This window comes from Pteronotus mesoamericanus, unplaced genomic scaffold (genome assembly GCF_021234165.1).
Source record: "Pteronotus mesoamericanus isolate MK-2021 breed Mesoamerican mustached bat unplaced genomic scaffold, CSHL_Meso_final contig_82, whole genome shotgun sequence".
Lineage (NCBI taxonomy): Eukaryota > Metazoa > Chordata > Mammalia > Chiroptera > Mormoopidae > Pteronotus > Pteronotus mesoamericanus.
Window position 1 is genome coordinate 31,824,823 of NW_026555265.1, and position 13,702 is coordinate 31,838,524.

Here is a 13,702-nt window from a genome sequence, read left to right on the forward strand (position 1 = left end):
GACTGTGGATATAGTCTTAACCCATTTTTGTGGTTGTCACTATTAGGGTCCCATGGAGTTTGCCTACTGTAGCCCAGGTAGTATAAATATGGGCCTAATTTTTCTCTGATTTTTATAGCCTTAGTGGGTCCCTAACTTCTTATAATCCTGGAGAAGCAAAGGGAGATGTTACTGTTTCTGTACATAGACCTTGTTCTATTTTTTTCTAGTTTACTACTCACTACTTCATCTAGGAAACTCAGTTTTAGTTCCCTATTAATGCACAAACACTGAATACCAGCTTCTGGTAGCTCATGGAGTTCCTTTAATTCCTACTCTCTACTTTCTATGTTCCCTCTTCATTTCTGTCACTTGGCATGTTCTCTTTCTTCAAATGTAATGACGTAGTTTTACCATTTGTCTTGTTTTCTCAAGATCACTTCAGATACTTCTGTATGTAGAAGAGGGAAGAATATCTGTTTTGTGCATCTTGACTGAAGGTCATAGGTGGTTATCTGTATAGAGTTAACATAATTCAAAATGTTCTCCACATCCTTTTCATCTCTGCAGAAATTGTCTTAATGTAGGTACTCAGGTACACTTACATGCAGTATACAAATTGTATTTTCTAGTAGTTACATACTTATAACTAGATGTATAACTATTTCCAATTGAGTTGCTTAATCATATATCTTTATAAAATATTAGGCAAAGCAAGACATTAGAATTTAAAAGTTGGAAGAGAAAAAATTCGTGAACATAAAATATTAAACTCATAGTTATGAGTTAAATGATTTGATAATCATTTAACTGCTTAGGCTAGGTGAAATTGATTAGACTACCACTTTAAACAATCTTTTCTATACCTTAAATTTATTTTCTTAATGTCAGAAGAGTTCTATTTAAATATGAATCCTCTTTCAGCATGTTTAACTTCATTGATACATAGTTTTGATTCTGTCAATAACTGGCGATATTTTTGAGCTTAAACCTGATATTTGCAAAAAGAAAGAACATTATAAACATGGTAATCGACTTAGACACTTTGTTCTGGGAAATAGAAAAATAAATTTGTATGATTCAAACAAAACTTTCTCTACCCTAATACAAGGAACATTCCCAGGAACAGAAATACGAGTAAAAATTACCTAGTACTTTAGGAAATGTACCCTGGGATATATACTTTATAGATTTATATATAGGGTCTGGCACAAATAATGCCTCTTTTTAATTACAAAATCTTTTATTACAAAATTTTAAGCAGGTAATTCTGTAACACAACAATGTCACTCAAGCACACCGTATGACATTTTAGGCGAAATGTTCAAATTAAAACTGTAAATTATTACACCCATATTATTATCCCACCAACCACACTCAAGCAGGCCTTCTGCCGGACTCTGTATTTTTAAAGAAAACTTCCTTTTTATAGTTATATATTGATTAAATAAAATACTTCAAGAAATGTAACCAGTTCTTATCTAACATAAAATGAGTTTTTTGTTTTGTTTTTTTTTCTTTTTTCTGCTTTGTGTATGAGGACAGCTGGCAGAATTTCCCTTGTTCAAGGTGAAAGGAGCTGATGTTATTGGAATATTCACCTCTGGTTACTTAAATGAGGAAAACAAATATTGCAAGTTGCATATATTTTCTCTAAGTTTAAATTATCTGCCATTTTTGTAATGTGGTCTTTCAGGGCCTTTTTTATTCTACTTTTTATTTAGCGTACATAAATTAATTATTAACTGACTTGTTAATGTAACAATAAGACCTTTTTTGTCTAAATAAGGACTTGTGTCATTTTGAACTCTTACTTGACGGAAATACACTGTAGTTACATGATATGATTTTTATATTACATTTAAAACTGCATAGCCATGAAGATAATGTGTTGTAGGTATTATATAACCCACTTTCAAAGCTACCCTTAAAACACTTACTAAAAGCCATTATTATTTTGATTTGAAATGGGTTATTTATTAAGTTCTCATATGGTAATGATTATAAAATAACTTGGAAGAAAGATTGAAAAGTGAACTATGTTTTGGTTTAGCCTCTATATATTGCTTAATTTTGAAAATATCAGATCTACCTATGTATAGTATTTAAATTATTCAGACTTAAAAATGTAAAACTATCAAATCAAATATATATTTATATTAAATTTTATAATTACATTTAATACGCTAGCTAAAACATTTAAAGTATTTTGATATTTTACAGTAGTCCTCTTAAAATATTATTTTCTAATGTTCTCGATATTAAAATATTCTGGGAAACAACAATGAAGAAATTAATTTAAACCTCCTAGAAAGTCATCTTAAATTTTCAAAAGTTATGCATAGGTCAAATTTCGGCATAAGCTATTCAGTATTCAATGTTAAAAATGTTCCTTTAAGGAAGCACAGTATGACTAATTTATAGTCAGTCTGTAAAGGAAAGAATTTTAAGTTTGTTTTCATAGTATATAACTTTCTAGTGTTTCCAAAATGAAAAACTATTTTTTAAAGGACTTAAAAAGTTGATTTTTATGTTAGTGGTCTATTTCTGAGATCTCTAAACCTAAATGCTATTCAATTCATCAGTAATATATGAGCAGGTCATATCCAAATGCCAGTAGCTCTATCCAAATCTGAGCAAAAAGAGTAATTTTAATTATCTGTTGAGTTATTTTAAATGTCTCAGATTTCAGACTATCCATGTCTCACATTAAAAAGCACAAAAAAAGAGTGGTGGTTTATTTACCTTTGCCTTGTTCCTTTTGTTGCTTTTCCACTTGCGGTGTTGTAGTCCTGCCTTTGAGAGGAAAAACTGAGATTCGCCTGTAATGTTTTGATCAAATTATTTAAGTTTTTGTCATATAGCTCACAGGCAATTTCTGTATGGCTTTCATTAAGTTAAGCTAATTGAAAGCCAAATTATGAGACCAAAGAAGTTAGAGATAAAGCTGTCTTTTTGCTGAAAGAACAAATTGCTTACTTCACACCTGGAGAATCCGGTTCTGCCTGTTAACCGCCCAGTCTTTAGATTAAAGAAAGATCATTTTCATTGGAGCTAGTTGGTAACAGGAAGTCCTTGTTAAAAATGCTTACATGGAGTATTTGGCACAGGCTCTGTCATCCAATCCCATATTATATATAGAATACATTAGTCATATAAAAGAGGGTTTGGATTTAAACAAGGTTTCTTTGTTTTCTTTAGGTATCAGAACTTGCTAAATATACAGAATTTGGAATAGGAATGGAAAGAAGCTTGGTGTAAAAGCTTTTTTGTTCTATTTACTTTAAAATGATTGAATTCTATGTTAGTTTAGGAAATCTCAAAGACTTCACTCATTAAAAAGACATTGAATTTCAGAAGTAAAACTGCTAGAAAAGAGGTCCTTTTGTTAAACCTTGTACCGCATTTTTTATTAGACCTATTTTAAAATAAGTTTCTTCCATAGTTTTCAATATACAAAAGTTATGTAGCAATATATTGTGCTGTTTTTATATTAATATAAAAATTCAAAATTAATTTTTACAAGACTGAAGTATTTGTTTGAAAAATTAGAAATGAAATGTCTCTAACACTGCTAAATTTCCTTCCTGTCCCTTTTTTTTTCCTGCCTGATTTTTATGATTTGACGGTGAGAGGAGGGGCATTGGCATAATTTCTATCAAAATAACATTTGCATTTCATTCTTTGATTTAGTATCTCCACTTCCTGTAATCCGTTCCCAGCATAAGAAATAAGTTTTCCCATACTTACTCTTCATAGCACCCTTTGTAAAAACAAACCTCTGGAAACAACCCAAAAGTCCTTCAGTGTGTGTTTGGCTGAATAAACAATGAAACACCCATATAATGAGCGTTTTGTTCATTTATAAAGAATATAGTAGTAAAGAAGATGTCTTTACACTGCTTCAGGGTTATTTTAAGATTTACTGTTTAAAAAGATGGAAGGTGGTACACAGGAGTATGTATATAATATGTTAGTTTCTGAGAAAGAGGAAATGTGGAGACACACATACACAAACATCCCCTGGCCAGTCAATAGCAGTTAACATCTATAGTGCCCAAATTGTGATCTTTAACATATCATTTTGCCCATACACATGTTTATATTTTCAAAAAGAAATAACTGGGGAGGGGGGACAATAAGCTGAAAACTAACGAAAATGGTTATTTACAGGAGAATGGATGGGATAGAGGGAGGAGAAGGACTCCTGATTGAACTTTGTTTTTATAGTTTTGAATTTGAAACCACATAAATGTTTTAAAAATTAAACCTTAAGGTAAAATATAAAACTAAAAAGCAAAAGCAGGCTGAAACAAGTGAACCTAGCTATATGGTGATATTACCATATAAACAGGGATTATTTCAAGTAATTTTAAAAACCCAATATTTTGACTGTGCATCTGTTGTGGGATGTATTTCAGAGACAAGAATAACCACAAAGATTTTAACCTGCATTTAGTAATCTTACTTTTAGTAATTATATTGGTATTGTAGTGGATCTCTTATATGGGTTATAGGATAAGGCAAATAGTCAGTAACAGTGTTACTAGGAACTGTAGTTTTCAGCTTAAGAAAAAAGTTACACACTTTAAGAAGCTGAGTAAAAACTTGCTAATATTTGATTTAAATGGGAAAATCAATATGAGCTCATGATTTAAATTTTTTCTTTCTTAAAAAATACATTTTTTCCCCTGGCTTGTGGACTGAAAGGAGCTAGAAAACAAAGGCAAGTCAATAGCAACAAATGTCCATAGCACCCAGGCTGTGGTCATTAAAATACCATCTGTCCAAAAGGAAGAAAAAGGGGAAGACCCCTTTAAGCAATGGCTGATTCCAGGTCTGGAATATTATTTCTTACAAAAAAGCAAGAAGATACCAAAGAGTATGGGAGTTGTACCAAAAGAACACAGGAGCAAAATAAAAAGGGACTCCCACTGACCAATAATGGGTAACTGAAACAAAACAGTAGCTACAAAATATTGAAACATATAAAATATATTTTAATAATCCATTATTTCATAATGATATCCCCCATAAACCAAGGAAAGCAACGTGATCACTTTTGGAGATTGGTAGAGCACCAATTTATTATTACTAATATTAGGAAATGAAGGGAAAGGATTGAACATTTTTCTTGACTTTGAGTTGTATTTAAGTAAGAGTAAGCAAGTAGTTGATGAAAGCTTACTTTTTAGCAAAAAATACAACTAGTAAATACAAAAGGAATAAGAACTAGAAAAGTCATGATTTTATAAGCTATTATAAAATCAGGGAATTTAGTAGAGGTCATCAGTGGATGCTGAACTCATTCAATGATAGTATTTTGGCTGATCGGGTTGACTTCCGCTGAATCCACTAATCTGTTTTAACATCACTAAATGTGATACAGCCAGATGCCTCCTAAGTACCAGCACCATATGGATAATTTTTAAAGAGAATTGATAAGGGTTCACTAGGTGTTTTGTTCTGTGTATTTTTTAAACAATATATATTTACCTGAAATGTATATCAAACCCTGACCATGATAGTATTTAAACTTTTTGACCTCTGCCATCTGATAGTAAATTGTGGTATTTTGTGATAATTTTTTTAGATCTTATTTTAGTTTTTCCTTTTGTTGTTTCCCAATTTGTTTGTAATTAAATATAATGTTCTTTATGTACAGTGCTATGCAAAGTAAATTCTTATAGATAGAAGTGGCCCCACTTCTCCGTTAAATTGCACATTTAAATGGATACATTCACATACTGGAAATGCAGACAAGCTCAAATAGTACAAACTCAGAATAAATATTTGGGTGTTTAAAACATGAACACTTTGGCCCTGGCAAGTGTGACTCAGTTTGAGCGTCGTCCCATGTAACAAAAGGTCACAGGTTCGATTCCTGGTTAGGGCACTTAAGTGGGGGCAATCCATTGATGTTTCTCTCTCACCCTCCCTCTCTAAAATCAATAAATTTATTTTAAAGTGTGAACACCTATTTAAGAAGATAAGGGCATGAGATAAGGGCATTTACATCCTGATGCAATGTATTTTAAGATAATAAAGATATTTAATGTGAAAATTAGAATTGATGGATGACTGAAGGCTGAGAAAACTAGTCCACTTCTTTTTCTCTTTATAGCCTTTTTTGTTGGACTATTGACTTATTACTTGTTTTCTTGACACTTTACCTGTTTTTCTTATGCTAATTCTTACAAATTTATTTTAGCAGTAAAGGGAAAATGATGAAACGGATACTAAAGTACTCTCTTAAACTGGTTTCTTCTGTAGTCAATAGGTTTAGAACTTTGGAATTAGGACGTGGTCAAAATATTTTGAAGTGGCTGTCTGATTATATATTTGCTATAAAATCACTTTATATCTCTCTAGGTTGGCAAATAAACAAGACAAGGAAGGGGCTTTAGGAGAAGCTGATGTGATTGAATGTCTATCTCTGGAAAAAATGGTCAATGAACACAGGTGCCTGTGTCAAATAGTAAGTCTTAGAGTTTTGGGGGGGTTTTTTTGTCCTATGAAATATCTTCAGTATAATTTAGTTTTTGTAAAGGTGATAGGTGATTAGGTGTAAACAGCTAACAAAATAATTCATTAGTATTTTAAAAGAATTTTTTTTACCCCAGAAATCGCATTTTCACAGTTTTTTAAAATATTACTTAATATTGTGATATTTGTTTTCTATTCTGTAAACTATCTTTTGAGATTTTAAAGACTGTAGGTTTGCTTTTTGTTTAAGATGATGCTGACAAGACTTGTAAGCTATACAAACACATCTTGCTATAAATTTTGTAAATGGTAAAAAGAAAACACACACATAAATACAAAATTTAAACATAGGAGAGGATTAAATGAGTTTTAAAATATCATATTAGTAAGTTTATTCTGGTTTCAGAAGATGGTCATTAGAGTATCAGCCTTAAAAGATGATCAGTGCTATAAATTCCCAGGTATAAGGAATTAAAACTTTCTGGTATTTTTAATAAATAGGGGCATTTTATTCTGGAAGTTTTGTCTTTCAGTGAGTTTGTTTAAAGTTCTAACTGGCACTGTCAACTTCTTATGTCATAATACCTCTCATAGGTTACAGATACTGTATTTAAAATATTTCAGCTCCTGCGTACTAATGTTAATGGTCGTTGCAGATGTCTGTTTTATGAGTTAAATAACCAGGTGCTTCATGTAATTAATTTAATGGGTTAATTTTTATTTACCAGAAATTATACTTAATGGTTTATGAATACATTTTTGTGGAGAACTTTTGATCTTTAAGTCAAATAAATTGTTGTTTTTCAGGAACCTTGTTCGGCAGTCTTGGGATCTGGAAAGAAAATTGACAAGTCCATTAAAAAAGGCCTTTATTGGCTGCTACATATCATTGCAAGAGACTTTGATGCCTTAAATGAACGCATCCAAAAAGACACAACAGAACAACGTGCTCTTGAGGAACAAGAGAAACGAGAAAGGGCTGAACGAGTGCGAAAATTACGAGAAGAAAGGTAAGTAGATTAATTTTGTACCACAGTGCATTTGAAAAGTCAAAAATACACCAAAATTTTATGCATAATTTCTTAGTTTTGTCTATTCAGTTTCCTTTTTTTTTTTTTTGTCTGAAGGAAGACACTAGATCAGTTTTGTACTTTTATGGATCTTTATGTAAGTTTGAGTGATAGGATTCTACTTTTGCTGGTGGTGTTACAGTAGTTAAATTTATTCCTTATGTATGTATTATTTCTAAGAGTTTTAAAATTTTTATCTCCTATTTCTTATGGATACTTTTATTGCAGTGGTTTTCAAACAATAAGCTGTTGCTTCTCAGAGGGCATTTGGCAGTATCTAGGGGCCTGTTTACTCATCACAGGTGTGGGAGATGTTGTGCTACTGGCAATGTAGTGAGCAGAGGCCAGGAAGCAGCTGTACAGGACAGACGACGAATTATTCCCTGACAACGAATTACTGAGTGCACTATGTCAATAGATTGAGAAATCTTCTTCAGTTTCAGCAAAGACAGAAGGTAATCAGTTAGTGGATCAGGTAACTGAGGCAAAATCCAATCTTGAACACAAGTTTTGTCAGAAAATAAACTAAATTGCACTTTCTCAAGTTTTTAAAATATGTTTTTCAGATTATTTTAAAAATATAATTCCTGAAAGCAAAATTTTAAACTAAATTTAGCAAACTCTGAATTTAAAAAGAAATGATTACATAAATTCTACCACAGAATCATTTATAATAATCTTAATGATACAAAAAAAGTGCTTAGATTTGATTAAAAATTGAATTTAGTGCTAAATCCCAATATTTATCTTTTCTCAGCTGGATAGTTGCATGGGAGGGGAGGGGAAAAATGGAAAGATGTTTAAGTGAGCTCCTACAAGCTCCAAAGTCGTCTTCCATCTACCTAAGTAATATTAGCCTTCCATGTGCGTTAACATAGTTATAGCCTGCTAGACATGAACCCACTCGGTGATCTTGGTGTGGTGTCTCTGACATTGTCAGGGAAATTCTCTGATTATAGGTATCTTTCATTTAATTTAGAGGTAGACTTAAAGGAAAAAAATACTTGTAGAGATAACTCTCTATCCCTAAGTGTTCAATAATATTAGCAGGTAATTTACCTAGGCTTCTCTTGGTACGGATAGGAGATTTTAGTTCCTGTGAGAATCTTTTGTTTTCTGTCACTGTATATTTCTATGATATAAAGCTCAGTACAATCCCAATCATTCATGTGGACCTACCTTTTATATATTTATAAAAATAAAATGTATGGTCATACTTTAGTGAAGACTCCTCTTTCATTTAAGAAAACAAACAAAAAGAACAAAAAGTTGAGTTGGATAAAAGAAACCTGTTAGTTATTTTTTTTTCAAGGTCTTAACTTTTCTATAAAGATATTCTAGTTCATGTTGTGGCCGGCTTTTCTAATACCCATTCCCCTTTCCTTCTTTCTCCTAGCCATGCCACATGTAGTCAGAGGCCTATCTTGTTGAGCAGAGTCTCTATAATTAAAAGTAAATTGGCATTTAGAGAGGAGTGATTTAAAAAAAAAACAACTTTTTACTTCATTAAATCTAATTGAATAGAGTCATATATTGTTGAAAAATTGTAAAACACATCATTGTTGGTATCTTAAAACAGTATTTTAATACTAGATACTGGAATTGCTTATTAATAAATAGCATTACTAACAACTACAGTCCTATAAGTATGTTCATTTACAGAGTGCTTTCACATATATCACATTAGCTGACAAAATCCTATGAAGTAGGTATTTTTATCCACATGGGAAAGCTGTTGCTCAAAGATGCAGATACGCGTCCAAGGTCACAAAGGTAGTAAACTGCAGATTTCTAAATCTTCGCTTTCTCAGTTCAGAATGAAAGGATATATCTTTCCATCAGAAGACATAATTAATAAACGTCATGGTAATAAACATTCACATTGCTATACTAGCAGCCTAGTTGGAGATCTACACTAGTCATCTTTCTGTCTTTAGCTACTTGTTTTATAACTTAACTACTCCTCATGTATGGGACTACATTAACTATAAATCAGAGAGAGAAAATATTTCAATAGTAATGAATATGGAAATACTTATTTAATCTAAGTGATATAGTGTAATTTATCTTCCTAGCCCCTTCTATTATGCACAGCAACAGTCATTGTCCAGTTTATGTGTGATAAATAATTTGACACCGCCCTTCAGAAGAGGGTTAACAAGAGGACTTATCTGTTAACATCAGTGAAGAGGAAAGCATTGGTTTGGGGTAGTAATTAATAAACAGTTAAATATAAACACTTAGCACATAGAAAAATGATTAATATGCACTGTCGCATTAAGAAATCAGTTATAGGGGATGTTATTTTTGTCAGCATTTCTTTTCTTAAAAATTGAAATGAATAATCTTTACATGGAGATAAAGGCCTGTTACCTACATAAAGATGTCTGAAAATCATCAGTAATTCAAAGCCACACCTAGATGTTTAAATTACTAAATTTAATAGCCTTAATCCTATTGCAAGTGTTCTTAAGTATGGTTCAGCATTCTCTCAGGAATTACATTTTTTTTTTCTCTCAAACAATAGAGAACAAAGAGAGCAAGAGCAGGCTAAACGCGATGGAGCAAGTGGTCTGGTTGAGATGGACCCAGAACCAGTTATTGTTAATCCTTTCCAGCCGATAGCAACCGTAATCATTGAGGTATGGATGGTGGCAAATGGAATTTTTATATCTTAAGTTATAAATTTGGAGGTTAAGAAAGGAGTCAGGGAATTGGGAAAGGACGCAGAAATGTTTCACCAGAGACTGATTATTTCTAAAAGAATTAAATGGGAGAGACAGGTTAAAGGTTTGTTGCTCTTTTTCTCTTCAAATTTATCTTCTAATATAAAAAGGAAAGGTGACTCCAGAATTAACTGAGAATAAAAATTGAGATTGAATGTAGCCACTGTAATAGTTACTGCTCTGAAAAATCTTTTTTGTTATTTATTTCCTATGGTATTAATATATTTACTCTTATTTACATTGTGTCTTTATCTCTGTATTGCTGTTACTAGCATCTCTTTACAATAATATTTAGATGCTTATAATGCTTTATAGTACATAAATGAATTTCTTATTGTTCACCCAGGATACTTGAGTGTTTCAAACTATAACAATTTCTTCTGTATGTAAATGTGATTTATTTTAATTGTAATTGTCAGAAGTTTTAGCAAAATTAACTTGTGGATTATTAATCATGAAGAAATTAAGGGGTTGTATGTGGTCTGTGTGTGTGTGGATGTCTGTATATCTGTGTCTTTGTTTTCATCTTCTGTTGGTGCCCAGAGTTTATAAAGTTTACTCGCCCTCAGCAGCCATGCTTCCTCTGAGGCAGAACTTCCTAAACTTGCTCTCCAGTCACCAGAGCTTAATGTGGCAGCTGGTTTGCTGGTCCCACTGCCTATATGTTCTCCATTCCCCTTCCGCTGTCAGTGCCTCCTTCCACACAGGTGCTCATCTGGGAAGGTGGATGATTGTTTCTTCATTGGGGCTGCTGCTGAGGAGGGAGGCAGCTCCACAGGTAAGAAGGTGATTGGATAATTTTTGTATTGCTTTATTTGCAAAATAATTGGAATATGAAATATTTGGACTTAAGTTGCTTAGGTACCAGAAGGTTAATTGTAGTTAATCTTTTTATTAACCCCATTGCATTTCACTTAATTAAATGTGTGCTTTTTTAAGTACAGTAAAGCTGTCTTTTTTGTAAAGCTGTTATCTTAATACGAAGCTATTATTTTGTCTCCCTCCTTTTAAATATTATTTTTGTCAAGTTTTGTTTTATGCCCTTTAAAAAATATTGATGGAGAAGAGAAAAACCAAGTTTGACTTTTTACTTTTAAACATTAATTTATGTGTGTAATAAAGCTCACTTTGAAAGTAATGGCCAATTTTCTAGTACTATGGTTACATAGAAAAAACCTTAATGCTTCTACCAACATTGTATTTTTCATTGAATGAAGATGTGAACAATCGTGGTGTACAAAGTAGTATACCTTGTATTGGAAATCCCCAAATTAATTAGGAGCATGGGGAAGGTTCACCAATTATGCTTTTAAGCTACAATAATTTTAAGATCAGTAAAGAAATAAACCAAATGAAAACAGATTACCTATAGTCCTTTATGCTGATCATATTTTCCTTTTCTCCCCCAAAATTTGTTCCTTAAAATCTTTGCATTTTAGAGAAGCATGCTTACATTTCTTTGATTTTTACTACAGATAAAAATGTTGAGATATTGATTCCCATGGAACCAATGGAACATTAATAAACATTGAGTAAACCTAATTATGTCTGAGCATTTTGTATAAGATAAAAATAACATTTCAAATCTGGGAGAAGAGGATGCGGGAAAAACTGAATAGTCATTTTGAAAAAAATAAAATTAGTAAACACTGTATATGCCGTATTAAATCCAGAAGATTTAAATGTATTATTTTTTTAAAAAGAAGCCTTAAAAAGAACTAGCACATAATAGTGTTAAACATTATATATTTGGAAGAGGAAAAACTTTCAAAGCAAGACAATCAAACCATAAATCATGAAGTAAAAATAGATAGATCTTGTTATGTTCAGTTATTTTAAGAGCTGGTCTATAAAGTTAGAGGCAATAAAACCCAAGCAAAGCCTAATGAAAAATATTTAAGACACATAGGACAAAAAAAGAACCCTTAAAAATTACTATGAAAATAATGAGAATCAAATAAAAAAGTGGACATTGGTTTACTGTGGGTAGTTCCCTAAAGAAAAATAAAAAAAAGCAATAATGATATTCAATACTTCATCTTTATATTGATAATAGTAATAAAAACAGTAAGTAAACCAACACTGAATAAAAACATTTATTATTTTGACGGAGATATGAAAGATTAAAAATGATATACAGCATTCAAAAAAATATGGGGAAATATCACTCTCTCAACCTTTTGCCTAGGGTGTAAATTGGCTTTAGTTTTTCTGAAGAGAAGGTTGTCGTGTGTCACATTTAAAAATGTGCTTACTCATTATTAGCAGTTCTAATGTTAGGAGTTTATTCTAAAGAATTAATTCAATAGTTGTGTTTCTGTTAATAGTGAAAAATAGAAGTAACCCCTTTGTTAATTGATCAGGAATTTGTAAAATAAGTTATGATATAACCACTCAAAATGATAATGTAATTGGTGAAGGCAATCATAGCTAACACTTATTTGACATTTAGCTAACACTTTACAAGGCATCAGGCACTATTCTAAAGAAAGAAATATATATTCTTAAATAAAAACTTCAGTCCTTTTGTTTAAAAGACAAGTAAATATGTATATAGAAACAATCTATCATATTTGTGTATGTTTGTGGATGGTGTATGTCTGTATGTGTGTGGTAGGCCAAGAAAAGCATCTCTTAGTGCTTATACATCAAATAGTGGTCATCTGTAGGCTGTAGAATTACTGGTAATATTTGTTTTCTTCCTCTATACAATCTGTTTTCTGGATGTTTGGCAATTAGCGTGTTTCAATTATGTATTTAACAAATAATTTTTAATGGAAATCTCAGTTTTCTGAAGTTATAGAATACTCTTGGATTATTTGCTTTTTTCCTTAAAACTATCTTAGATACAACTGTTACATTAAAGATGATATATTTCATTTTTTTAGAATGAAAAAAAGCTTGAAAAAGAGAAAAAGCAGCAAAATATAGAGAAAGGCTGTGATGACTGCCCTCTGAAACACAAAATGGAGCATGAGCAGATAGAGACACAGAGCCAGATCAGTGACAGTAGCCAACAAACCAAAGAGTTTGGAATAGTAGAAAATTATAATGAAGCATTAACACAGCAGTTGGAGAATGAAGACGAGACATACCAGCCATCATCAGAATCAGGTGATAAATCTAGTTATTAAATAAGAAGATTACATATATAATATATACATAACTTAATTATACTTCTTTGTCATGATTATTTTCATAAACAATTATATTTTGTGTCTCTAAATGCAGTATTTATCATGGTTTTATCATGGTTTTTAGTTATTCATTAGCCAATGTGATAACATGTTTTTATTTAAGATGCCTTAAAATGTAGTCTTTTGCAACTTAAAAGAATTTCAGCAGAAATTTTCAAAAAGTTGGAATATAACATAGCTCCAGGAATCCTTGGAATGTATTTCATACGTTGAAGGCTTTTTGAGGTTTTCATTTGTGTTTTTT

The 13,702-nt window shown here is 31.5% G+C and overlaps 1 protein-coding gene across 4 annotated transcripts in view; it reads left to right on the forward strand.

Annotated features, from left to right (window-relative positions):
• ARL13B (ADP ribosylation factor like GTPase 13B) overlaps positions 1 to 13,702 on the forward strand; it is a 65,567-nt gene that overhangs the window by 42,594 nt on the left and 9,271 nt on the right. For all 4 annotated transcript variants that reach the window (XM_054585245.1, XM_054585246.1, XM_054585247.1 and 1 more), the window contains exons 4-7: positions 6,352 to 6,457; positions 7,273 to 7,475; positions 10,063 to 10,177; positions 13,150 to 13,375. In XM_054585245.1, coding sequence (XP_054441220.1) covers positions 6,352 to 6,457; positions 7,273 to 7,475; positions 10,063 to 10,177; positions 13,150 to 13,375 — 650 coding nt within the window. The remainder of the gene's footprint in view (positions 1 to 6,351; positions 6,458 to 7,272; positions 7,476 to 10,062; positions 10,178 to 13,149; positions 13,376 to 13,702) is intronic.